This window comes from Neophocaena asiaeorientalis, unplaced genomic scaffold (genome assembly GCF_003031525.2).
Source record: "Neophocaena asiaeorientalis asiaeorientalis breed wild unplaced genomic scaffold, Neophocaena_asiaeorientalis_V1.1 scaffold218, whole genome shotgun sequence".
In the NCBI taxonomy this organism is placed as follows: domain Eukaryota; kingdom Metazoa; phylum Chordata; class Mammalia; order Artiodactyla; family Phocoenidae; genus Neophocaena; species Neophocaena asiaeorientalis.
In genome coordinates this window covers 1,528,693-1,554,037 of record NW_020172818.1, presented here as the reverse complement: position 1 = coordinate 1,554,037, position 25,345 = coordinate 1,528,693, and the positions used below count along the sequence as shown (strand labels likewise).

Genomic DNA, 25,345 nt, shown 5'->3' with positions numbered 1-25,345 from the left:
GGCATCTGTTAATTTTTAAACTTTATGAGCCTGTTCTAAATATGTTTTTGCAAAGACAGCACCAGTTGTTTCCTAGATGAAATGCAACTCTTTTACTTATTTTGGCTCAGTTGGGTTTGAAACTATGTACCTGCTTGTTCAAACAGATGTGACTGCACGCCAGGATACATAGGCGAACACTGTGACATTGACTTTGATGACTGCCAAGATAACAAGTGTAAAAACGGAGCCCACTGCACTGATGCAGTGAACAGTTATACATGCATCTGCCCCGAAGGTTACAGGTAAAAGTGCAAGTACACATTTGTATTTAGAGCTAGGTGCTAACAGGGCTTAATTCATATTGGCAATTAAGTAACGTCTAATTAAGTATTTTCTCTGTTTACTCTTCAGTGGCTTGTTTTGTGAGTTTTCTCCACCCATGGTTCTCCCGCGTACCAGCCCCTGTGATAATTTTGATTGTCAGAATGGAGCTCAGTGCATCATCAGGATAAATGAGCCAATATGCCAGTGTTTGCCTGGCTACCAGGGAGAGAAGTGTGAAAAATTGGTCAGTGTGAACTTTGTAAACAAAGAGTCTTATCTTCAGATCCCTTCTGCCAAGGTTCGGCCTCAAACAAACATCACTCTTCAGGTAAGATTCCCCCACTACCAAGAGCTAATCTCATTTTAAACTAATTCAGCTGCCAAATATAAACGTACGTGGTGGTTTGTGAGTGATATTATTTCTTAAATAGACAGTTATATACTGCATAGCACAATGACAGAAAATGCTACTTGTATGAAAAGCTTCTATTCTTCTCTCTAACATTTGTGTCTTTCAAAACTAAATGGGCACTAGGTATTTTTATTCACTACTTGATCATATAAAACACACACACAGAGACAAAGCAACAAAATCTCTCTCTTTGTTTTGCGTTCAGGTAATGGCATTTTATTCATTTATTTTTATGGCTCTGCAGTTCAGGTTCTGCACGGTAGCGGGGGGCGGGCGCTGGGGAAGCTTTCATTAGGAAACCTGCAGCTGAGAACAGCACAGGTGAGACAGAACACACCTTGGCAGAAGTGTCAGCAGGTGTCTTTTAACTTCGACGTGAAATTAACAAACTCAAGTATTATCATAAGTCTTTCCACCAAGTCACCGTGTACCTTTGAGCAAATCATTCAAACCCCTATAGACAAGATTAGGCTAGATTAGTGTGATAAATTTAGGGTACCTGGGGCAAATTGGGGCTGCATGTTTGTTTTGTTTTGAATTCAAAGAAGTGTAACCAATTTCCTATAAAACCCATTTCATATTTGGTTTACCCTGGCACCTCAGTGAGGGGCAGGGGCTTCTTGAGAAGTCCTGAGGAATGGGACCCTGGAAGGCAGACCAGCCTTCTTTAAAAAAGCCTGGCCCCTAACTTCCAGCATTTGCCACCTGTCTTGTTATGAAAAGTACCCAGTGGTGTTCGGGCTTAAGTCCTAACTTTTACTGAGCTGGTCCTTCAGAAGCCCGGAAAAGTCAGAAAGAAGGATAAAAACAGAGGTTTTTCCCTGGTCACACCATAATTTAACATGTAATATGAAAATCCATCTTGCTCAATGCAGTCACATTTCACATATGCCATAAATAAAGCCCATAACAGGAGCAAAAAGCAGGTAAGTGAAAATCTCCAGAAAAAGAAATTCTAAGCACACTCAGTGATGTTAACTTAAGTACTTCTTATTGTTCTTTTTAACAGAACGGAAATGTGATCATTTTGTTCCTGATTAGATTTTATCATTCTCTGCTTAGACAATATAGTTTGATATCTAAGGGGGAAAGCTTGATTTACTTTAAACACTGTGGACTCTAATGATATGGAAAATATCTTTCAATTTTAATTTGCTGAAGTATAAATTATGTGATGTCCTTGTTTTTGCATATTTCATAGGACATGAATCTTTAAGCTTTATCGTTGCCAATATGCAGAAAGAGAATAAATATATAAGTTCATGAATGTAAAAAGAGCTTTTTGAAGTTCTTTATGAATTTATTTGCAACAGAGTAATCCAGGAATAGGTCATCTTTCAAGTAATCATTTCAATGTGCATTAGTATTTTATCAGAGCCATAAAGAAGAAATAAACCATAGTAAAAAACTCATTACTAAGAAGTCTTGTTTCTTCTTAATGAAATATGTCTGGATGACTGTTTGTCCTACTAATGTCAAGGTTACTTCCCACTAGATTGCCACAGATGAAGATAGTGGAATCCTCTTGTATAAAGGTGACAAAGACCATATCGCCGTAGAGCTCTACCGGGGACGTGTTCGTGCCAGCTATGACACCGGCTCCCACCCAGCTTCTGCCATTTACAGGTGAAGATCTGTCAGTTACTGGTAAAGGTGAAAATAATTGCTTAATGCAGAACTGCTTCTCCTCTCTTATTGTGTCATGGGGAGGGGAGGGAATAATTTGGCTACAGCAGACTTTATGATAGGTGTGTTAGAGGCCTGGCAGTAACAGACAGCATACTCAAGTTGGATAATTAAGGAGAGATTTATAAGAGGACTGTACAAAGATTGGTTGGGACAGTATAGTAATCTGGAGCTAGTAACTAGGTACACTGCTAGTGTCCATGGGCTTGAAAGAGAGAGGGGAGGCAGCAGTTATGGAAATCGATGCTCAGAAAGGGAATTGTGGAGAGGACTGCGTGACAGGAGCTCAGGGAAGGAACCAGGGTTTTAAATACCTGATCCTAAAAATCTCATGTACCCCTGCTTCCCTCTGGCCAAATCAGATGCCAGAAAACAAGGAACCCAGTGATCTCAGTAATATAGCTCATACATGAGCCTCCCAGGGCTCAGAACAGGCTGAAGACAGGTGGAGAGTAGCCCTAGAGAAACAGCTGCAGGATACCCAGCACAGGGACAAATTTAAAGTTACTATTCATGCAACACATATTTATCAAGTACCTACTATGCACCAGGCACTGTTCTAAGCTTTCAGCAACAGAGCTCCTGCCCTTAGGAAGCTTGCCAATGGGCAGCTACAAGATGTGTATTATCTGATCATTCTGTTGGAAGTTTTATAATAATATTATGGTATTGATGATATATTGAAGACGTGAATGGGGTGGGATTCACGGGGTGGGATTTTCCTGAAAGTGTGTTTTTTGCATAAGACTAACCTTCAGACCCCCTCTGTTGCATCTCAACACCAGTCGCCCTGCAGACATTACCTAGTTGATTTCTTCACATGTACGAATAACTGCTACCATTTAGAGAAAGGTCACAAAGTCATAGGCAGTCCGTTTTTCCAGGCACATATCTTAAATGAACTGAACTGGCTAATTGCAAGAAAAGAATATTCTCTCATCCTTTTATTCTTGAAAAGATTTTAAGCTTTTAGAGAAGCACTCCCCTGTTAACATGTACGAATAACTGCTACCATTTAGAGAAAGGTCACAAAGTCATAGGCAGTCCGTTTTTCCAGGCACATATCTTAAATGAACTGAACTGGCTAATTGCAAGAAAAGAATATTCTCTCATCCTTTTATTCTTGAAAAGATTTTAAGCTTTTAGAGAAGCACTCCCCTGTTACAGATAGCCTTGGTATTGGCAATATAATAGGAGTGGTTATGACCGGAGTGAACTAAAAGCAAATCTTTGTCAAAACAGGACTAGACTACATCTGCTCAGGTCTCCCTGAATGCTGCCATGTGAAAATGTGGGCCCAGGTTTTGCCAGAACATGTGATTTTTCAAGAAAAGACAGAAATTTGGCTTTTTTAAATATAAAGTTTTCCCTTCTTCAGTATGGATTCACACTTTTTTAAAATACCATATGTGGCAAACAAAACACGTTTGTAGCCCAAACATGCTGGGTAAAAGTTTGTGGCCATTGATGAAGACATAAAATGGAGATACTGGCCTTTATGATCTTGATATTATACTTATATATTTTCAGTGTGCTTCACATGTTATTTAATCTTTCATAACGGTTCTGGGAAATTGGATGCCCATTGTAGCCATGAATGGAATTCAGTAAGCCCTTTTGGTGGTAAGCTAACCCACTTGGGAATATTTAGAGCATGGAAAGAAACACATAATTATTGGTTTCCAAGCAGAATACAATAGTTACTTCATCTCTAAATGGTGATGAATTAGTGCCAATATTTTAAATGTTGCTAGGCCTTAAATGTTATAGCCTCAGTTTGTTTCAGCTCATGAAAAGATTTCAGAATATTGATCTTATGGTTCATTTTTGGTATTTTGTTTGTTTGTTTTGTTTTATGCAATGAAACAGCATAGAACTGTCAGGAACCATAGTGAAAGTTCTTTGAGTTGACTTACTAAAGCTAGTGTTCACATAAAATGTACTTAAAATATTTCTAGATAAGTTGTAAAAACCCAAGTGATTATATCCAAATGAGGATTTACTCTAAAGAGCTTATTTTGAGTTTATGTTCATTACCATTTTTGCCTAACAATAGAGTATACCCTGTAACATCTATAAAAAAGGATAATATCACATCACACAGTTTTTGTTATGAACCAGAAGTAGATGTTTCTGCTTGCAGACCATCTAATGGAGACATCTGTTATAAGGTCCAGAGCAAACATAACTTTTATTTATTTATTGCTTTTTAGTTTATGGCCAACAATCAACAAAAGTTAGTGCATTATTTTTATTTTTTTAAAGAAATTTATTTATTTTTGGCTGCGTTGGGTCGTTACTGCACGTGGGCTTTCTCTAGTTGCGGTGAGTGGGGGCTACTCTTCGTTGCAGTGCGCAGGCTTCTCATTGTAGTGGCTTCTCTTGTTGCGGAGCACAGGCTCTAGGCACGTGGACTTCAGTAGTCGTGGCACGTGGGCTCAGTACTTGTGGTTCGCAGGCTCAGTAGTTGTGGCTCACGGGCTTAGTTGCTCCGCAGCATGTGGGATCTTCCCAGAGCAGGGATCAAACCCGTGTCCCCTGCATTGGCAGGCAGATTCTTAACCACTGTGCCACCAGGGAAGTCCCAGTGCATTATTTTTAAGTTAAAGAAAAGAAGCAACAATCACTGAGAATTCAGATAGAGAGATAATTGATTAATTGATTGATGTGGATATAATATATGGATACTATATATATATGTATATATATAATATATGAATATAGTAGTATTCCAGTTGACATTTTTAAATGCTTTTGTGAAATAGAGGCTACTGAGAACATTAAATTATTTCAACACACCAGGAGAATCTAGTTTTTAACAAGTAATAATCATAGTGGCTGAGATGTATGTGCAAATCTAGGCTTAGCAATTACTATATATAAACTTTAGCAAGGTCTTTAATTTTTATGTGTTTCAGAATCCATATCTGTAAATAATAATGTAACACCTGCCCCATCAATTCACTACAAGGATTTAATTCTACACTCAGCTCTGTCCTCACTCCTCACTCACTTTGTCTTCATTCCCGTCTCCCTTCTAGCAAGAGAGGAAAATCTTTTTGGTGTCTCTTTCTGGAGTGTAGCAAGAGTTGAAAGTAAATCCTCTCTTCTCATACATTGACACTGGAAGTACATGTTGTTTACAATTTCTATGGAGAGCAATTTGGAAACATCTTTCCCACTACTGGGAATTTACCCTAAAGTTATACCTGTGACATAGAAATGACATATGCACAAGGTAATTCACTGTGGCAGAGGTTGTAAAAACAAAAGTTAGGAAACAACCCAAGTTTCTAACTAAATAACTCCGGGGCAGCCACACAATGGAATGTGCTGTTAAAAAGAAAGAGGGAGTGAGAGAGGGAAAGAGGGAACAAGAAAGTTCTCTATCGATGATATTGAAAGATTTCCAAGGTCTATTGCTCAGTATATAAAAAAAAAAGTAAGGCAGAACAGTGTCCAAGGTGGGTAAATAAGTATATGTGTTTTTATTTCCATGTACTTCCATAAGGAAAAAACTTGGGATAGAGAGGAAAGAGTGGGGCTGAGGCACAACTTGTGTATAAATACCATTTTATATCATTCTGATTTTTGAACCATTTGAATGTCATTACAACTCAATACTAAAATTGAAGTAATAGAAAAGACCAGGTGCTCTAAAGACAGTCTGCCTTAATTCAAGTCCCAGCTCTGCCATCTATTAACTGTGTGTCTTGGGCAGATTGCATAAGCTCTCTGGTCCTCACCTGGTAAATGGAAATAATAAATCATAGTTCCATCTTTGCAGGATCGTGGTAAGAATGTTATGATTTGATACATGTGGAGTATTTAGAATAAGGCATACCAAATAGTAAGCAGTACTACTAGCTGTTGGGATCATAAATTCAGAATGTCCAAAACTAAGTTCATTTCCTTTGCTTCACCCTGGTGCATTCCTAATTTCATTGAGAGGTATCACCATCTTCTTGGTCATCTTAGGTGAAATGAAGTTACTCTTAACCTTTTTCTTTCACCTTCAATTTGAAGTTTGTCCAAGTCTTAATTCTGCTCTTACTAATTTTCTGGCATTCATCTAAATGCCTCTATCCTTGCTCAGGCCTTATTAGAATACGTACTCTAATGAAAAGTACTACTTCTCCATCATTACAACAAAATCCATCAATAATATTGTTGCCATGAGATTTCCCATAAGTAGCTTAATAAATATTTTGGTTGAATTAAATTTTCAAATCTTGATGTGTTTCCACTTTATATAACTTTATTAAAAACGCATCACACTAGGGAATTCCCTGGTTGTCCAGTGGTTAGGACTCAGTGCTTTCACTGCCGAGGGCCTGGGTTCAATCCCTGGTCAGGGAACTAAGATCCCACAAGCTACATGATGTGGCCAGAAAAAACCACACTGATGTTTTTAAAAGGGGATATTTTTACATATCCTTACAACAGAGAATTTGAGTTCAGTTAATTGCATGATTTTATGTTATATAAGATTTATCTTGGTAAAACTTTGTTTCCCAAATTATGCAGTATCTAATGTGCTATTGGAGCATCACATATGGGAGTAATGTCATATATCAGGTGCCTCGTTTCAATTGCCTGGTTAATTTTCAACACTGATGGAAATGGATTTTGTGGGGTTTTTTGGTTTTTTTTTTTTTACGTCTTTATTGGAGTATAATTGCTTTACAATGGTGTGTTAGTTTCTGCTTTATAACAAAGTGAATCAGTTATACATACACATAGGTTCCCATATCTCTTCCCTCCTGCATCTCCCTTCCTCCCACCCTCCCTATCCCACCCCTCCAGGAGGTCACAAAGCACGGAGCTGATCTCCCTGTGCTATGCGGCTGCTTCCCACTAGATATCTACCTTACGTTTGGTAGTGTATATATGTCCAGGATTTTGTTTATTTTAGTAAAATGAAATCTGTTAAATTAGGGGAAACTGTCATCCATTATTATTGTTTCTCTTGTAGTATATGTTTTGGTTTAAAATGTTTGATCTTATGCCCTACCAGCTCCCAGCTGTTCCAGGTCCCAGCCATTTGAGTGGTCCTGGCTGAGACCCTAGACCCTGGGAACAAAAATGTTCTTTCCCACTGTACCACATCTAAATTTCAGAGCCTCAAAACCAAAAAGAAAAGGAAAAAAAAATTAAAAAATTAAATGTTTGACCTTAGATGTCAATTATTGTCTCAAACGAATTGATATGAGAACTATTATTTCATGGAATTATGTTTAGAGGTAGTAGTTAACAAAGATGTGCATTTAAGAAAACCCAAATGTAGTAATTGTTTATTTTCCAGTAGAACTAAAGTGGCATGCACATTGTCTCATTTTACTTCTTACATTTGAGAAAAGATCGTGCTTTCCTGTAGCCATGTATACTGCTAACAAGGCCAGGCATACAGGCAGTAGTGTAGAGCTAGCACCAGAATCACCTGAAAGGTGTGTTAAAATAAGAGTACTGGGCTGCACCTCTAGTTTGTGATTCAGATCTCTGATAAGCCCCAAATGTTCATTTCTACAAGTTTCCAGGTGATGCTCTGATCCAGGGACCACAATATGAGAACCATTTATGGAAAAGGAATATATTTGAGCTGTGCTCTGAGAGCTAATGGTGTGCATCACTTCTCACATCCAAGTTCTAAGACCTCTGTTTGATGCGGCCTTGTTGAGAGTAATTTCTGCCATAGTAATCAGCAAATGATACAAATCCAGACTCATTCTTTTTACAGAGAGCCAGTTGTTAAACATTTGCCTGCACCCTGCTAAGAGATCTAATCAGCAGACAAAGACGACGTTAGCAGCCCAACAAGTGAATGAATGTAGAATACGGCACACGTGCCTAATTGTTACAGTGCTTGGAGAATAGCATAAAGAGGGACGGGGTAGTAGTGCCATGAATGAATGAATGACAGCCCAAACTTGAAGCCAACATCAGCGGTAGTCCCTCAGACAGGCATAGAGTAACACATTATTTTCTCAATTAAACTGTTCATTGATTGCCCTTCAAAATGACTTTCTTTTCATCTAGATGGGCAGAAACTTTTTTAAAAATCGTTAATGACAATTGTATGCTTCTTTCTTTAGGTTCAAATTAATGTCATTTTCCAAACCAGATAGTTTCTTTGGAAACATAGTCGACTACTATTTAAAAATTAAGAAATCAGGTGCACACGTTACAAAGGTACAGTACTGTACCATGCCTTCCTCAGTTTCAGTATTCAGGGAACCTGCACGACTTCAGGGGACTTTCCCCCCACAGACTGTTAGGTTGGTTGGCTACACAGTCTCCGGGTTATGCAACTTACAAGCTTATGTTAGGAAAAAAAAAAAAAAAGAATTAGTCTCATTGGAAAGACAGACCATTTCCATGACAAACACTCAGCCATTCTTGACTATGCTGTATGAGACGGCACCACTTTTTATCAGCTTCACAACTTTGAGCAATTTACCTCACCCTTTATGCTTCCATTTCATGGGGAGACTTGGAAGCAACTAATGTAAAGTGCCTAGTCGAGTACTAGGCACAGAGTACAATAATTGGTAATGCTGGGGTTTAAGGATACTCTTCATGCTTGGATACCCAGATACTGAAGAATAAATACCCAAATGCAAATACTGTTGCCCTACATGTGACTCTTACCATATGTTCAAATGTGAAGTCTCTTTCTATTTTAGTGCATTTTTATTTAAATTACATACATAAGGTCCCCAACTTACGATGTTTCCACTTACGATTTTTCAATGTTATGATGGTACAAAAGCGATATGCATTCAGTAGAAACTATACTTAGAATTTTGAATTTTGATTTTTTTCCCGGGCTAACTATATGCAGTAGGACGCTCTCTCACGATGCTGGGCAGTAGTAGCCTCAGGTCCCAGTCAGCCACACGATCACAAGGGTAAGCACCCCATACACTTACAACCGTTTTGCACCCAGACAGCCATTCTGCTTTTCACTTTCCGTCCAGTATTCAATAAATTACATGAGATAGTCAACACTTTGTTATAGAATAGGCTTTGTGTTAGATGATTTTGGCAAACTGTAAGCCAGTGTAAGTGTTCTGAGCATGCTTAAGGCAGGCTAGGCTAAGCTATTATGTTCAGTAGATTAAGTGTATTAAGTGCATTTCTTTTAAGTGCATTTTTGACTTACCATATTTTCAATTTACAATGGGTTAATTGGAACTTAAGCCCATCGTAAGTTCAGGAAGATCTGTAATTTGCTTCAAAATACAACTTTACTTGATAAATTATTTTATAAAACCTTCTTCTGAAAACTCTTATGCTAATACATAAATACCTTTAATCCCACTTGGCTTCCCATTCCTTCCACTCAAAGAAGTGGGCAGGGAAATTTTTTGTTAGCATCCACACTTCACAAATGAAGCATCTTTAGACCAGACATATCAAAATGAGGTGGCCAGTTGAATTTGTCTAGTTTTTTGTTCCTATTCTATTGCACAGAATATGCCAACAAATCCTTGGCAAAAAAGCAGGAGTTCACATAAGCAAAGTGAACTATTTATCTTTACTCCACTGAAATACCTAAGATTTACAATTGAGATAGAAATATAACAATATCATTGTTAATGAGTCCTGAAGACATAAAGACAATCAAAGACAATTTAGAGCCTCTCTTCTTTTAAGCCCCAAGTTTTTAAACTCTTTTTCTATAGCAAACCAAGAGAAAATTGAGTAACGGCTTTGTTTTTACACATCCATTTAGAAATCCAAGAAAACAAAATCTCAGGTAATAGATGAGTGTAGTAAAACTGAATTACATAATAAAGGTAGTAAATGCAATTTATCTTCCTAGTGGAAAGGCTCACTGTTAAGTGGTTCACTTGCGACTTTTGTGAGTCATGGAGTATATAGTTCCCTAGGGAGCAGTGAGTGTTTGTCAGTACTTGTCAGGACCCAGAAGGATGTTACACATTGCAGGTGGATAGGTAGGAGATGACCGTGATAGACTGTAAAATCGATGATGTCTTAGTTTTATTCTGCAACAACTGGTGTGTCAACCACTGCTTTTATTTTGAAAGGGTATATAAACAAAGGACTCCTGGGCATCCCCCAGATCTCTGGCTTTAGGAGACAGCATGAAACACCAATTTAGAGTACTCTTAGCTCTGCCATATTCTCTTCAGGCCCCATACACACAATACCATCTTAAAACCAAAGAATCTAAAAATATTAATTTCACAATACTTATCTGTTAAAAGCCTGGGCAAAGCCTCACTTAATTCTGAGAAATATAAACCGAATTAAGCTCAGTGGTAACTCTTACCAAGTTCTGGAATCATCAGATTAGACATTGAAAGCTTTTGGGAGGAGAAAAGTGTAGTCAGTGTGAACTTCACTTATAATTGGGAAAAGAGAAGCCAAAAACAAGTTTCAAATCTGTATATCTCATATGCATTCAATGATTTTTAGTAAATGTACCAAGTTGTGCAACCATCATATAAGATTTTTTTCCATAGAACTTTATTCCTGGGCTGTTTGGGAGAGAAATCATCTATTAAAGGCTGGCTACTAGTGAGAACAAACACATGCCATTTGTACAGTACTAGATACTCTTCAGGTTTTTTATTTTAAAAGTGATGGATAGGGCTTCCCTGGTGGCGCAGTGGTTGAGAGTCCGCCTGCCGACGCAGGAGACACGGGTTTGTGCCCCCGTCCGGGAAGATCCCACATGCTGCGGAGCGGCTGGGCCCGTGAGCCATGGCCGCTGAGCCTGCGCGTCCGGAGCCTGTGCTCCGTAACAGGAGAGGCCACAACAGTGAGAGGCCAGTGTACCGCAAAAAAAAAAAAAAAGTGATGGATAATAGTTAAAAGCACGTACTCTAGAACCAGACAACCTGGCTTCAAATCTGTTTAGCCACTGGCTGTGCCATCTTGGGTACCCTAAGTGCCCAAATTTAGCGTTGTGAGTCTTAAATCAGTTAATGCATGTGAAGTTGCCCCATAGTAGGTGCTGTGCAATTCTTTGATCTTATTACTTGCATTTCCCTAGTGAGGAAAAGAAAGCAGAGAAAAATTACCTGAAGTCACAGTAACTCAGTGTCACACATCTGACAGGAGCTAGGATAAGCTGAGCAAGACTTACCTCCCAACATTATCTTTCAGGATATCACCACTGAAAATTCCAAATTTTTTAATAAAATGCATCTTTTGGATGTCCTGTCCTAAGTATGCCTGGAGGATCTTGACTATCTATAACTGTAATCCAACTAGTATTACTAAATAAACTCTATATGTTATTCTTTTTTTTTTTTTTTTTTTTTTTTTTTTGCGGTACACGGCCATGGCTCACGGGCCCAGCCGCTCCGCGGCATGTGGGATCTTCCCAGACTGGGGCACGAACTCGTGTTCGCTGCATCGGCAGGCGGACTCTCAACCACTGCGCTACCAGGGAAGCCCTCTATGTTATTCTTAATACAACTCCCCTATCTTTAATTTACTTAACATACATTTATTGAGCATCTACTATTTATCAGACACTACTGGATACATTAAGGAAGAAATAAATAATACAGGGCCCCTGATTTAAAGGAGCTTACAATTAGTGGGAATTAAAGACATGTACTCAGGAAACAAAAAAAAAAAAAAGGGAAGAAAGAAAGAAAAAAGAAAAGAAAGGAATAAAGGAGTAGGAAGTAAAATGAGTTAATAATGAAGCTACCTACCTCCAGCTTCCCAGCTGAAGCACTGCTTTAGAGTGTGCAGAACTTTAAAGGTATTAAACCTTTCAGTTACGCTGCACCAAACATCATCATCAGCAATGACATACCTAGATCAATTGCCTAAGACTGATGTGTGACCAAGAACCAGTTCCCTAGTACAAATGAGTCTTTTTCTTAGCAACTGTAGAGGGAAAAGGGGGACCCACTATTAATATTTATAAATCAAATAAGGTCATTGTTCACAGAGCATTCATATAAAACCACTTAAAGAGTTGTATATGATGACAGGAAAAAGCAATTGACTACCACCTTCTCTATGTATATCTTTATATTAATGTTTTACTTAAAACTTCTAATAATTTGGATATGTCCCCAAAGAAGTTATTATATTTCTGCCGGTCTTTAGCATTATCTTACAATTAATATTAAAAACAAAGCCTGACTAATTTCTTCTTGAAGAAGATTCTGAAGTAGTACTGGATTATTTATATGATGACAGTGGTGGTGGTGGTAATGATGATGACGGTGATGATACTAATATCTAGTGTTTAACTTTGCACTTTCTATAGGCTAGATGTTTTGTTCTGCATTTTAAAAAATCATTTCATAGGGATAGACCTCAAATTAACCACAGGAGGGGGGAATATTTGTTAGCATTTACTGAAGAGAAGATTGAAGTTTATTAGCAATTAAGTTACTTATCTAAGGTCAAACATTTAATAAATGCAAGACCAGCATTCAAATCCAGGCTTATCTGATTCTAAAATATGTATGTTTAACCAGTAGTTGGTATTATTTAAGACCACTAACATCTGGTATGCAACTTTATTTAGAAAGTATTTTCCTTGTATATTGTTTCCTCTGTTGATTTTAGTGGTATCAAGTGTTGGGATAATTAAATGTGTAAAATGCAAAAATATTGATTGGCACATCTAACATTTATTTTTTTAAAGATGATATCTGAAACAGGTTATTAAAAATTCCTGCACACGTGGACACTTTTAACTACTTAACACCAGAGAACTTCAGGTGTTTTCACAGCTCTGCAGAATGGTTTATATTGTTGTCAAATCACAAAAACATTTTATTCCATGTCGGCAAACGATGGAATAAGATTAGACTCCTGTGGTGAGAACCATGAAGAAATATCTATACATTTTTCTGTTATTTTCCAGGCTTGACGTATTTGCAAATTTAAATATCAGTGCCTGGAAATTTAAGCAATCTTCTTGCATAGGGACTATTAGGTATTCACGATCTTCCTTATAGTATGTTCCCATATTTCCCTTTTTGAGCCCTTTTTCCAATCTTTCAAGTCAACATCTCAGTATATTAGTTCTTTAATATTCACTATTGATCCTGTTTTCTTTGTTGCTCCTGTTTCAATTTGTCCTGTTTGCATCTTTGCCTGATGTAACACTTGTGTTAGGTTGACAGACACCCTTTAAAACCTTATAGCACCTACCTGCTAATTGCACCCACTTCATTTTCAATTGTCATTTTCCGTTACCTGTTTCTTAATCTCTTTGTTTTTGTCCATTTTATGAATTTCCATAAGCCCTCTCAAATTGTTAAGAAGGCGGATGTAATGATTGTTGGAGCTGTCCCTCTAAAGTTATAGAAGAGAAATTGAAGAACCATTGTCATCACTAGACTCCCTAGACATGACTATGTTAAGCATTCTATTTAATCCATTATTCCCACCTCTCCACTGAGCATACTCATCTTCACAGTAATATCATTTGATGGACATCCTTCTGAAAAATGCAAAGAAAATGAGAGTATATTATCAATTAACAAATTTCAAAAAGTGCAGTGATCCTGCCAAGTTGGTTCTTCCTGCATTTCTATGTATGTTTGGTGCTAATAAGTATTACTGTGTAGTGCTTAAGAGTGCAGAGACCAATGATCCCCTAAGATCAATGTCTAAAAAGTATATTTGGCACAGGTATCAGTTAGTTGTCTTTTGAATGCAATTTGGAGTAACAGTATCTGAACAAATGAAACTTTAGTGACATTTAAAATCAAATGCATAAATTATGCTTTGGAATTTCTACATACCGGGAGAATGTGATTGAATAATGATAAAATATATTCATTTCCACTTCTCCCAATGGGAGAACAAACTTATTTTGTATTTTGTATTACCCAAGAAATAAAAAATGATTATATCTCCTTGAAAATATCTTTTATTTCAAAATCAGCTACTGGCCTTTATCTTTATTAATGTTAAATAGGAGTATCTTTTCCCAAAAAGAGCTTATTGGAGTTTGAATTGTAACTCCTTTTCTTTAATAAATATAAAATTGGAGGATCAGTTATCTTTTTTTCTTAATAGCGTGGAGACGATCAATGATGGAAATTTTCACATTGTGGAACTACTCGCCCTGGATCAAAGTCTCTCCCTCTCTGTGGACGGAGGGAGCCCCAAAATCATCACCAACTTGTCAAAGCAGTCCACTTTGAATTTTGACTCCCCACTCTATGTCGGAGGTAAGCGCTTTTCCAAATTCCGTGGATTCCCAAACCCTGTGATGCTCATCACAGACTGATCCTGAAGTTGTTGATGCTGGTGCCATGGTCATTGATCAGTCATTGAAAGATGGACAGCAAGGATAGAAAAGAAAGAGCCCTAAATGGGTGATAAGAGACCATGTTGTAACCCTGGCTCTGGGTCTAACAAAATGTGTGGTTGGAGTGGAGAAGGACATTAATGTTTCTTTTGTGTCTGTCACACACTAGGTGATTTAAACATCATTTAATCTAATCTTACTGTTCTGGTGTATAGGAAAAAGAAAGCTGGTTAGAGGTCAAATACAGACAATGAAGAAGATGGGGAGTCAAGTGTGATGCAAACTGAGGAGCGCATGACCCACCCCAGCACTATTAAGGAGGCGAACACTACCAGCTTCAGTTAAATGTCGCTATGCTGGAATGCCTCTACTGTCAGCTGCGAACTCATGTACAGGATAGGATAATTATTACTGAAATCAAATGAATGAATGAATGAGCAAATTAAACGTACAACTTGTACTGGGGCAGCAGGAAGTACTTCTCTTTAGCTAAGACCTTATGGTGAATGGACAAGGGAGACGGTCAGAAAGGTGGATTAGGGCCTGGAATGACAGAGTGAAGACTCGACTTTATTTTTAAGCTGCATGAAGGCAGATGAGTAAATAGATGAGGGATAGAGTCTGAGCAAACTTCTGAAGGAGCTCAGAGGAGAAGACCTGTGATGGAGAGAGCTTGTACTTTTACCTCTATCTGGAGGAATAAATATATACTGGAGACACAATTTCAAATTTCAGGCAAAGGACCAAGAAAGCATATGATTTTGAATTGAGTTGCACTGAATTAGATTACATTGAATTGACTGATAAAATTAACTCATTTTACAGATAAATAAGCTAAAGTTTCTGAACAGGTCAATGTAACCAGTTTCTTCACCATGACAGGTATTTTCATGAACTTCACATCATTATTTTCACAGTAACGACCTTGGGATGCTGCATAAGTTTCTTAACCCCTCAAAGCCTTCCCTAAAAGCATTTTGGGAAATTTCCTGAAATTCCAGAGCACTTCTGTTTTTAATAATTTCAGCAGTAGAAACTCTGAACACTGATAGACTTTTGATTTTTTTTAAAGCAGTTGAAAGTCTTTGGTTCATTTCTGTAAATATTTATTGAGCACCTCCCATAAGCTGAGAACTAAATTAATAGGTGCATGAAGAATACAAAACTGAAAAAGAAATATCCCTTCTGTGCCAGGGGAGTGGGGAAGGCAGTCACATCTTCATGAAACCATAATACATTTGTAATAAAAGTATCTCATATTAAGTCCATGCAGCAAGTTGACTGATCTATTTGCTTCATGGGAATCACACTGTGGGATTCATTAACAGGCAAGGGTCGTCCATTCTTGCCTGCATTACCATGAACGGCAGTTGCTTTGGTGTGGGTGAAGTCACAGATGTTACCTGTGGTTGGAGAGAAAAGAAATCATATTTACTAAGCACATGCTGTGCGCTCAATGCAATGCTGCTTTTACAGTCTTAACCCGCAGAGACTTTAGGAAGTAGGTATGATTTTTTGTTTTATAATCCCTAAGGGACTTCATGGAATATGTCCAAGTTGATAGAGACCTCGTTTGAGTTCAGGTCTGTCTAACCCCAAAGCCACCTGCATTGCCACTCACCTTCCTAACATGGAGCAGAAAAGGAAGCAGTCTAAGTTCTGTGGCTTTTCATTTATTTCTGGACTTGTCCTTCACTTGATTTTATTATGTTTTATTAGACATCATTTCATTAAATCTTTTAAGACCCCTTTAGAATGTGGAGAAAATAATAAGTACAGAATGGGAGTGCTTGGGCCAGAACATTTTTACAAAAAGGGGGAAAAAATGTTTTAAATTAGTACTGAGAAGTGCTAATCCTTCTAAGGGTAGAGGGCCTGGAAGAATCCAGATGGTGCCTCTTTCCACTTCCAACCAGCCTCACTGCCAGAGAACACACTGGGCTCATTTCCTTCCCACTCAGAGGACAGTCTCAAGGGTAATTCGGATTTTAAAAATACAATGCAGTCCTAAGACTGCAGCCCTGAATTCTTTATGGTAAAAGCAGGAGAACTTGAATTAGCAAAGGAGAGCAAGGTAAACAAGCTCTCCTTTTTCTCAAAGTCTGCAAACAGGAACACTCCCCAAGGAAGATGGCCCAAAGGTGATGCATTCCATGCCTTAGGCCCTTGCAGGAGTATTTTCTAGCAAAACAGGGAGGCAGGTTTCCCTACCTTTGGGTTTTCAACTACCCATGATATAGGCTTTACTTAATGCAAAGCAATGTAATCTTTACGTTTTTCTGTATAATTGTCCAACCAGAACATACATTACTTAAAGGGTTTTTTTTTTAAAAAAGTAAAGACCTGCACATAGAGACCCCTCCGTGCATCACAAATCTTCTCCTAATGCCCCCATTGCACAGAAGACATCAGTGGTGACACTTGGTCCGTTTATTGTCATTTTGAAATATGTAGAGCTTGTTAAGGCTAAAAACTGTCCACTAAGTTACCTATTGTTTGATAGGTTGAATTCCAGCTATGGTCCATGGCATAGAGGAAAGGCTAAAGGAAAACAAACATGGATCTACTTCTGTTTTTCAGTTAAGACTTAGTTCCCTGGTCAGAAGTCTACCAAGCACCTGAAAAGGTTGAGTTAAGATAGTTCTTGACTTCATGATATCCTACTGAAAGTAACTATATGTGTGATGTATCAACATTTTCATTTAAAAATTACTACAATCAAAGCTAGACCTTTATCATTGTTAGTTTGGGAATAGAAGGAACACATTTACTAATTGCTTCTCCCCACTGTGGAACTTCGTGGGTCTGTAGTTAGTCTTGACATGTGCACATATGTGTGTTGCGTGACTAACTGAAAATAGTCTTGGAAGAAGTTCTTTTTTAACCTCTGAAGAAAGGACCATAAATGTGTGGACATTAAAGTCCACATGTTTGGGCTTCCCTGGTGGTGCAGTGGTTGAGAGTCCGCCTGCCGATGCAGGGGACATGGGTTCATGCCCCGGTCCGGGAGGATCCCACATGCCGCGGAGCGGCTGGGCCCGTGAGCCATGGCCGCTGAGCCTGCGCGTCCGGAGCCTGTGCTCCGCAACAGGAGAGGCCACAAAAAAAAAAGTCCACATGTTTTGGATGGATGCATATGACTATGTAGAAGAACTTACCCCCAAACAAGGAATTCCCAGTCACTAGTCCTCTCCTGGAAATGGAACATTCCATCCTTTTGACCCCACTCTACAAAGCAACCCAGTTCCCAAGGCCAGACACACACAGACTAAAAACTTGAACTTATGACCTTCAAATCCTAGACACTAATTCAGTACCTGTCAAAATGTGACCAGGACCACCTGCACCAGAGTCACCTGAGCTTGCATGTTAACATTGCAATTTCTATGCCCACGCCTTCATTCTGGGTTAGAATCTCAGGTGAGGAGAGATGGGGGCCTGGGAAGCTGCCTTCTCAACAGCGCCCCTCTGGTGGCTCTTATGTATGATGGGCTTGGAAACAACTGATCTGGTCCATCCACTCACGTTACAGATGAGAAAATTAAGCACCAGAGACGGGAAATGACTGGCCCAAGTGCACACAGGCCAAAAATACAGACTTTGACCTCTAGCCTAGTGGTTTTGTATAAGCGGCTATCTGACTTTGGTGCCTGCTAGACCTCGAATGGAGCTCCTTCAAATGGGAAAGGAGATGCTGCCACAAGGCAGCACCCAGAGAGTAGAGTACTGTGGCTCGTGGTCTTTATAACCAACAAACCCTCTAGAGAGTGACAGCCCTGGTCTTTTCCAGCCTCGACCCTCCAACCAGTAGCTCAGGGTCCAGGTGTAGAGATGGTGTGAGCACTGGGGGGAAGGTCAGCTGCTCTAAAGGCCTTGGTTCCCTCCCCTCCCCTGCAGCAACCTGGATGGTTGCCTCGTGTAGGATCCCATCCAGGAACTATTTCAGGGTCTGGCTTAGGCCATGGAAAGACTCCTCAGTTTTGCCAGATAAGGGTTACCAGATGACCGTCACTGGTGGAATATATATATATATATGTGTGTATATATATATATATATATATATATATATGCACAAAGATTGCAAATTCTGGTTTTGGAGGAATTTCTTTTATAGTCCTGATTTCTTGGAATATGAAGGTTTCACTCTCAATTAGCAAGGGGAAAAAAAGGATGTGAATGAAGTGCTGTCCTGATTGGAAGCAGGGTGAGTTTTTCAGACACTGACATCCACGGCTGAGTTTGGGACATTGCCAGTGGTGAGCTGGACTAGCTGCCAGCTTAGAATTTGGCAGGACTGGGGTGAATGGTCCCTGTGAACCCCAGCTCTGCTCTCACTCTCTGAAAATCAGGGGACTGAACCATGACCTGAGATTGGGGAAGTTTGTGTCATCGGCTTAATTCTCACCCAGTCTTACTGGTGACACCGAGCATGTCGCCGAGCTCTCTGGGCCCTGGGCCCCCTTCATCTTTAAAGGGCAGGATTGGTCAGGGAATCAGTCTGGCTCTAGGCTTCTGGGCTGTGTGTCCAGGTTAGGGGGTGGGTGTGAAGGTAGAAGGGAGTACGAATCCCTCCCCCATTCCCAACCTTGCTTTTAAATACAGTGGCCCTGATTTTAGGTTTTATAGATTCATGCCTCCATATAAGGGTTTTTTTATTTAAAAAAATGAAAACCAAAAACAAAACAGGTGTTAGAAACTAAAGATTGACCTCCAATGAACTAGGTTCTTTATTCTAGTTGTGCATTAGAATTGCCTGGAGCATCTTCCAAAAAAACAAAAACAAAGAAACACACATCCCTTCTCCCTCCCTCACTCCACCCAGTTAATCTGATCAAATCCGTCTGGGCTGAGGTCCCAAGCATCAGTATTTCTTCAAAGATCCAATGTGATTCTGATGTGCAGCCCCGTTGAGAAGCGCAGGATGGGATGCTTGTGCTGCCTGGTTCTCCTGAAGAAGAGTCACGCAGACTCCTGCCCCGCTGGAAGAGCTAAGAGGGTCCGGGTGGCCACTGGCTGGGGAGCCGCGGAAGGGCGTGACCTCTGACTTGGTGCTCCCCCGCAGGCATGCCCGGGAAGAACAACGTGGCTGCAGCTCTGCGCCAGGCCCCCGGGCAGAACGGCACAAGCTTCCACGGCTGCATCCGGAACCTTTACATCAACAGCGAGCTGCAGGACTTCCGGAAGGTGCCCATGCAGACCGGCATCCTGCCCGGCTGTGAGCCGTGCCACAAGAAGGTGTGTGCCCACGGCACGTGCCAGCCTAGCACCCAGTCCGGCTTCACCTGCGAGTGCCAGGAAGGATGGACGGGGCCCCTCTGTGACCAGAGGACCAATGACCCCTGTCTTGGAAATAAGTGAGTCTGGGCTGCTTGGTAGTTAAACCCACACACTCCAACCTTCAAAGCAAAACCCCAGAGAGGAAAGAAGGAAAGGGGGAGGGGGAAGGGAGAGAAAGAAGTCAGTTCATTAGCATTGTCTCCCTTATATTCCATCCATCATCCTCCCTCCTCCATTCTTATCCTCTCTGCCTGACCCATTTCCATCTCTGCGGTCCTCCACTGTAGATGCGTCCATGGCACCTGTCTGCCCATCAACGCGTTCTCCTACAGCTGCAAGTGCCTGGAGGGCCATGGGGGCGTCCTCTGTGATGAAGAGGAGGACCTGTTTAACCCCTGCCAGGCGATCAAGTGTAAGCATGGGAAATGCAGGCTCTCAGGACTGGGACAGCCCTACTGTGAGTGCAGCAGTGGATACACTGGGGACAGCTGTGATCGCGGTAAGCCAACCCAGCTGGGCACCGACCTCTATCTTGGCAAAGCAAGAGGGGCCCCCATCTTTGAACAGAGAGAGAGAGAAAGGAAGACGCACAGGGCGGAGTGATATGAGGAACGCCAGGTCTTTGCACTATTTGTAGTTGCTGTTGTTGATTTACTTAACAGTGTTATAGGAAGGCACAGATGTGAAATGTCCTAAAACTCTGTTGCAAGATATTATACACCCTTCACAAGTCTTCTCACACTTGATTTGCTATGAAATACTACTTTTCCCTTAGGCGGGAGCACATTTACTTTCCTTCTTCCTTACCTTTACCTGCTGTTCTCATCTGTACAGATTACTGATTCATCTTCTGGCACAGGGAAGACGGTACTAATAATTCTGCTCTAGTTTTAGGATAAAATCGCCTTTGACCTTAGAATCAACTGATTTATCACAGTAAATTATGCAGGTGAGAGGGATGGAAACAGGCTGACATTTCAGCCCACCTATTTCCTTCTCCTGTGTCTGCGTGATCAGAATGTGCTTTGCCTCCAGCTGGCAGGGATTTTGTTGTGTGTATCGGAGGGATGAGACGAGAGGAACGTGCCCATGGAGGCTTTTAGCAGATGTCTCTTTTTGAACTAGTTCATACTTGGGTAATTTATGAAGTTAGTGGAATGTTACTTGTATTAAGTAACAGATTGAACGATATTAAACTCCAGGTCTAATAAATTAAACTGCGTACTCTCTGAAACGGCGCCCTCGGTAAACAAAACCAGCTGTTAGTAGTGTAAAAACAGAAGATGTATATTTTTGGTATAAAAGAAAAGATTTAGGAATCCAATTTTCTTGTCAGCCCGAAAGCATAGTATTTACAGTCCACATATAAAGTATTCACTTTGCTCAAAATAAAGGCCGAAAAGAAGTGTTTTTCAAAGAACTGAAGGCTGTGCCACCAGGCCATAATATGGAACAGCATTAACACTGAAAATAGCCGTTACAAACAGGAAGCGAAAGCAGTGTCTCCTGAACTGAGTTGTAGATTCACGGCCACTTCGCACGACTTACAGCGACTGCCCTTATACTGCTTGTGCTTTTTGTTCTTTTCTAGAAATCTCTTGTCGAGGGGAACGGATAAGAGATTATTACCAAAAGCAGCAGGGCTATGCCGCTTGCCAAACAACTAAGAAGGTCTCCCGGTTGGAATGCAGAGGGGGGTGTGCAGGCGGGCAGTGCTGCGGACCTCTGAGGAGCAAGCGACGGAAATACACTTTCGAATGCACTGATGGGTCATCGTTTGTAGACGAGGTTGAGAAGGTGGTGAAGTGTGGCTGTACCCACTGCGCCTCCTAAACCACGTCCCTGGCAGCTTTGGTCTTTGGAAAATGTTGTATACTTCTTGACCCTGTTGGACTCACGAATGCTTCATAGTGGAAATAATTGAAATATATTGTAAAATACAGAACAGACTTATTTTTATTATGAGAATGAAGACTTTTTTTCTGCATTTAGAAAAAAAAAAAGAAATGCTTGAACTAAAGCTTCCCCAACACTGGAGAAGTATAAAGAATGATACACCTGAAGGCATTAGAGCAATGATGGAAACCATGGTAACCTGGATTCATCTTCGTAACTTGCTGGAGACCAGCAGAAGCACATACCCAGGGGAGAGACGAGGTTCTCTCTGCTGATGTGAAGTTGCCCAGAGCATAATCTCCTGTGCCCTGGTTTGCATCTACGCAGTTCATGAGGACAGACCAAGCACATGTGTGTGAGTGAGGGTGCAAGGCAGATGAATGGAACTCCAGCATTCACAGCCAGAATGAATGGATGAGAAATATTTTGTGCAAAACGTAAAGTATCCTGAAGACCTGGGTTCCATTCATCAGAGGAGACAAGAGTGCTAAAATAAATTTTATCTTCTTTTTAAACGTCAGCATGTTAGCAGGAGAAGCACACAAAAGTGTTTATCTACCGTTTTCCAGTATTAATTTTTTGTAATATAAATGACAAAGGAGATGATAAAGAACCAATAGATTATTGATAAATAAATTAGTAATAATATGAATTTTTGTTTCTATGAGTTCTAAACAGCCCTATACAGTATTCGGTTTCAATGAGAAATATTTATTGTATCAAAGTACATTGTACTTAACATTCTAGGCCATCCTTTTGCTGTTTCTCAATGCTTTAATATATATTAATTTATAATTGTCCTGATATTTTTGTACATTTTCAAACTTAAAAATCAGGATTCTTTTGTGGGTTTTTTTGGCAATAGTACTAACATAGGGTGTTATCTTGGGATAAATATGTGTTGATCTGTTTGTTTACCTTGACATCTGACCGCTGGTGTCACTGACCTACTGGCCTCATTCAGGACACCTGCAGAGGGTATGTAAAGTCTATGCGTGAGACGGTCATTGTACAGAAAGAAGCGCCCCTGTGCAGGGTGTCCTCACAGAACAGAAATGGTGTGTAGCAATCGACACTAGAAAAGTAGATCTTTTACAAGTTCATTATTTCCTCGACTTTTTTTGCCCTTTTACCGAGGGTGGGGCGGGGAGAGAAAAGGCTGTAATGTCAAGAACTGTGATTTTTTTTTTTTCCCAAACAATAAAGCTCCTTTATTACCTTAATGTTCCCATGTTAACATGTTTGCTGCTAAATTACAATGTAGAATTGATAAGGATTTATAGTGGACTGTGCTCTTCCCTCATTAAAATCCCAGGGCACCCTGTAAAGATGCAGATGTTTCTTTCCAAAAACATTTTTACAAAGAAAACTAGACGTACATGTATAATTCAGTGTGCTTTGTCTTTCTCCAGACTAATATCAGTTACACTACTGATGTTTGTAAATTAAACAGATATTTACTTCATTAACAGCTTGTTGGTTTTCTTAGAAACTGCACAGTATTTAGAGTCTCCTCCTTAAGAATTTCTTAATCAAGGTGATACCAAAAGAACAGGGAAGGAAACCTATACCTTTTTGTTGCCAGAAATTGGTTTGAGATCAGCATACTGTCACATCTGGGTACTTTGGGATGGCCACATGAAAGAGATGGAGAAAAGAACATATTCTTGGCTAAGAAAAACAGTGCATATTCAATTAATTTTTCCGCCAAAAATATTATAAGATGAAATCTAACTCAACCAAAATGGTATTTTCCTTTATGCTGTTCTTTCCCCCTCAATTAGATCCAGATGGAAAATAACACAAGAAAAAGAGAAATTTTCTCCAAAGGTACTGTCAGGCAAGGGTTGGTAATATCTAGATATGCTATCCAGATATACTATCCAGAAAATAACACTGACTGGGTGGGATATTAATCCTCACCCACCAGCTAAGAGTTTTTCATTTATTTCCCTGTAAGAAAATCATGTGTGCGTGAACTCACGTGGACACACGTGTGCACGTGCACACCCACGCAAGCGCGCGCGCACACACACATACTGCTGTTTCACAGACACAGATGTCCAATCATTTATTCACTCTTGTTTAAAATGTCTACATTTTAATAATATAAATATTATGCCGTCATCGTAAACCATTTATTTATTCCCGTTGGTTGCTTCTTTTCTTCAAGGGTTTGCATTATCTTAATAGTCATTGCTTTTCGAGGGCTTATTATATGGCAGGTGCTATGCCATGGGCTTTATATGAAATATTCATCTCCCTCTACAAACCTGTGGGATTTTTATGCTGCTTGTTTTCCACAGGCATAAACAGCTCGAAAACAGAGGAGCTGAATTCCAGCTCAGGCCCTTCAGATCACGTGGTCTATGTTCAAGAGGTAAAGGCCGAAGCTCAGTAATTACTACCCTCTACTAAGGGACTTTTAAGCCTTGGCACTCATTTCCACAGCACAATTATTCTCTATTGATCATGTCAGTTTAAGTAATCTACATTAGAGACTTTATTTTGTTTTTGTTTTCTAAGGGAAAAAAAGTGAAATACAGTAGTTTACAGAACGTTATTCTTTCTCCTTTCTGCTTATAAAGACACAAAATAGAATTATGTTTGCCTGGAATTTGGGCTGATTTAGCAAGTTTCCTAGGGGATTATTTGCTTCGTAATGGGGCTACATTCTGCAAGAGTCCTTCTTTGAGAAAATTCAATAGTCAAATAATTACTAGTAAATGAGACAAGGACATTATTCATGTTACAAAAGGCTGCCTACTTACAAAGCCTAGACCATAGGATTTCTTTAATAGGAAACTATTTTGGAGTATTTCCAACAGATTCAATATATTAAAACAAAAAGCATTTTGCATATCTCAGAGTCAAGGCTGCTTCACAGAGTAATGTACAGTTTTGGTGTTTTTTTTTTGCAGTACGCGGGCCTCTCACTGTTGTGGCCTCTCCCATTGCGGAGCACAGGCTCCGGACGCACAGGCTCAGCGGCCATGGCTCACAGGCCCAGTCGCTCCGCGGCATGTGGGATCCTCCCGGACCGGGGCATGAACCCGTGTCCCCTGCATCAGCAGGCGGATTCTCAACCGCTGTGCCACCAGGGAAGCCCAGTAATGTATAGTTTTAATATGAAAAGATAAAGTAATTAAACATCCCTAATGTGTATAAAGTCTCACATGAGTGAGGAGGTACCGTCAAGGACATGCCATGGAGATTTGACGTGTGTTCAATTTAAGACGTGTTCATTGAATAATCTCTCTCAATCTTCAGAATTTGTGTTCACCACAGATTTCCTGAAATTATTTCTAAGCACTAATAGACTAACCCTGGGTTTAGAATTGCTCTGAGCATTTTCTTTTTGGATGACTTGCTTTGTCAGCAGCAATTCTTTCTGGAGAAATGATTGAAAGACCGTGGAAATCGATTCAGGACTTAAAGATCCTGAGTGTCATGGTGTCATCTGCCTCATAGAGTGACCATTATTTCAAAAGTCATGTTTGTAA

The 25,345-nt window shown here is 39.9% G+C and overlaps 1 protein-coding gene across 1 annotated transcript in view; it reads left to right on the top strand.

Annotated features, from left to right (window-relative positions):
* SLIT2 (slit guidance ligand 2) overlaps positions 1-23,305 on the top strand; it is a 127,231-nt gene extending 103,926 nt beyond the window's left edge. The window contains exons 23-29 of the mRNA XM_024741816.1: positions 147-284; positions 394-634; positions 2,214-2,344; positions 14,435-14,589; positions 19,732-20,023; positions 20,234-20,445; positions 21,538-23,305. Of these exons, the coding sequence (XP_024597584.1) occupies positions 147-284; positions 394-634; positions 2,214-2,344; positions 14,435-14,589; positions 19,732-20,023; positions 20,234-20,445; positions 21,538-21,779 (1,411 nt within the window). The 3' untranslated portion in view covers positions 21,780-23,305. The remainder of the gene's footprint in view (positions 1-146; positions 285-393; positions 635-2,213; positions 2,345-14,434; positions 14,590-19,731; positions 20,024-20,233; positions 20,446-21,537) is intronic.
* The last annotated feature ends 2,040 nt before the right edge of the window (positions 23,306-25,345 follow it).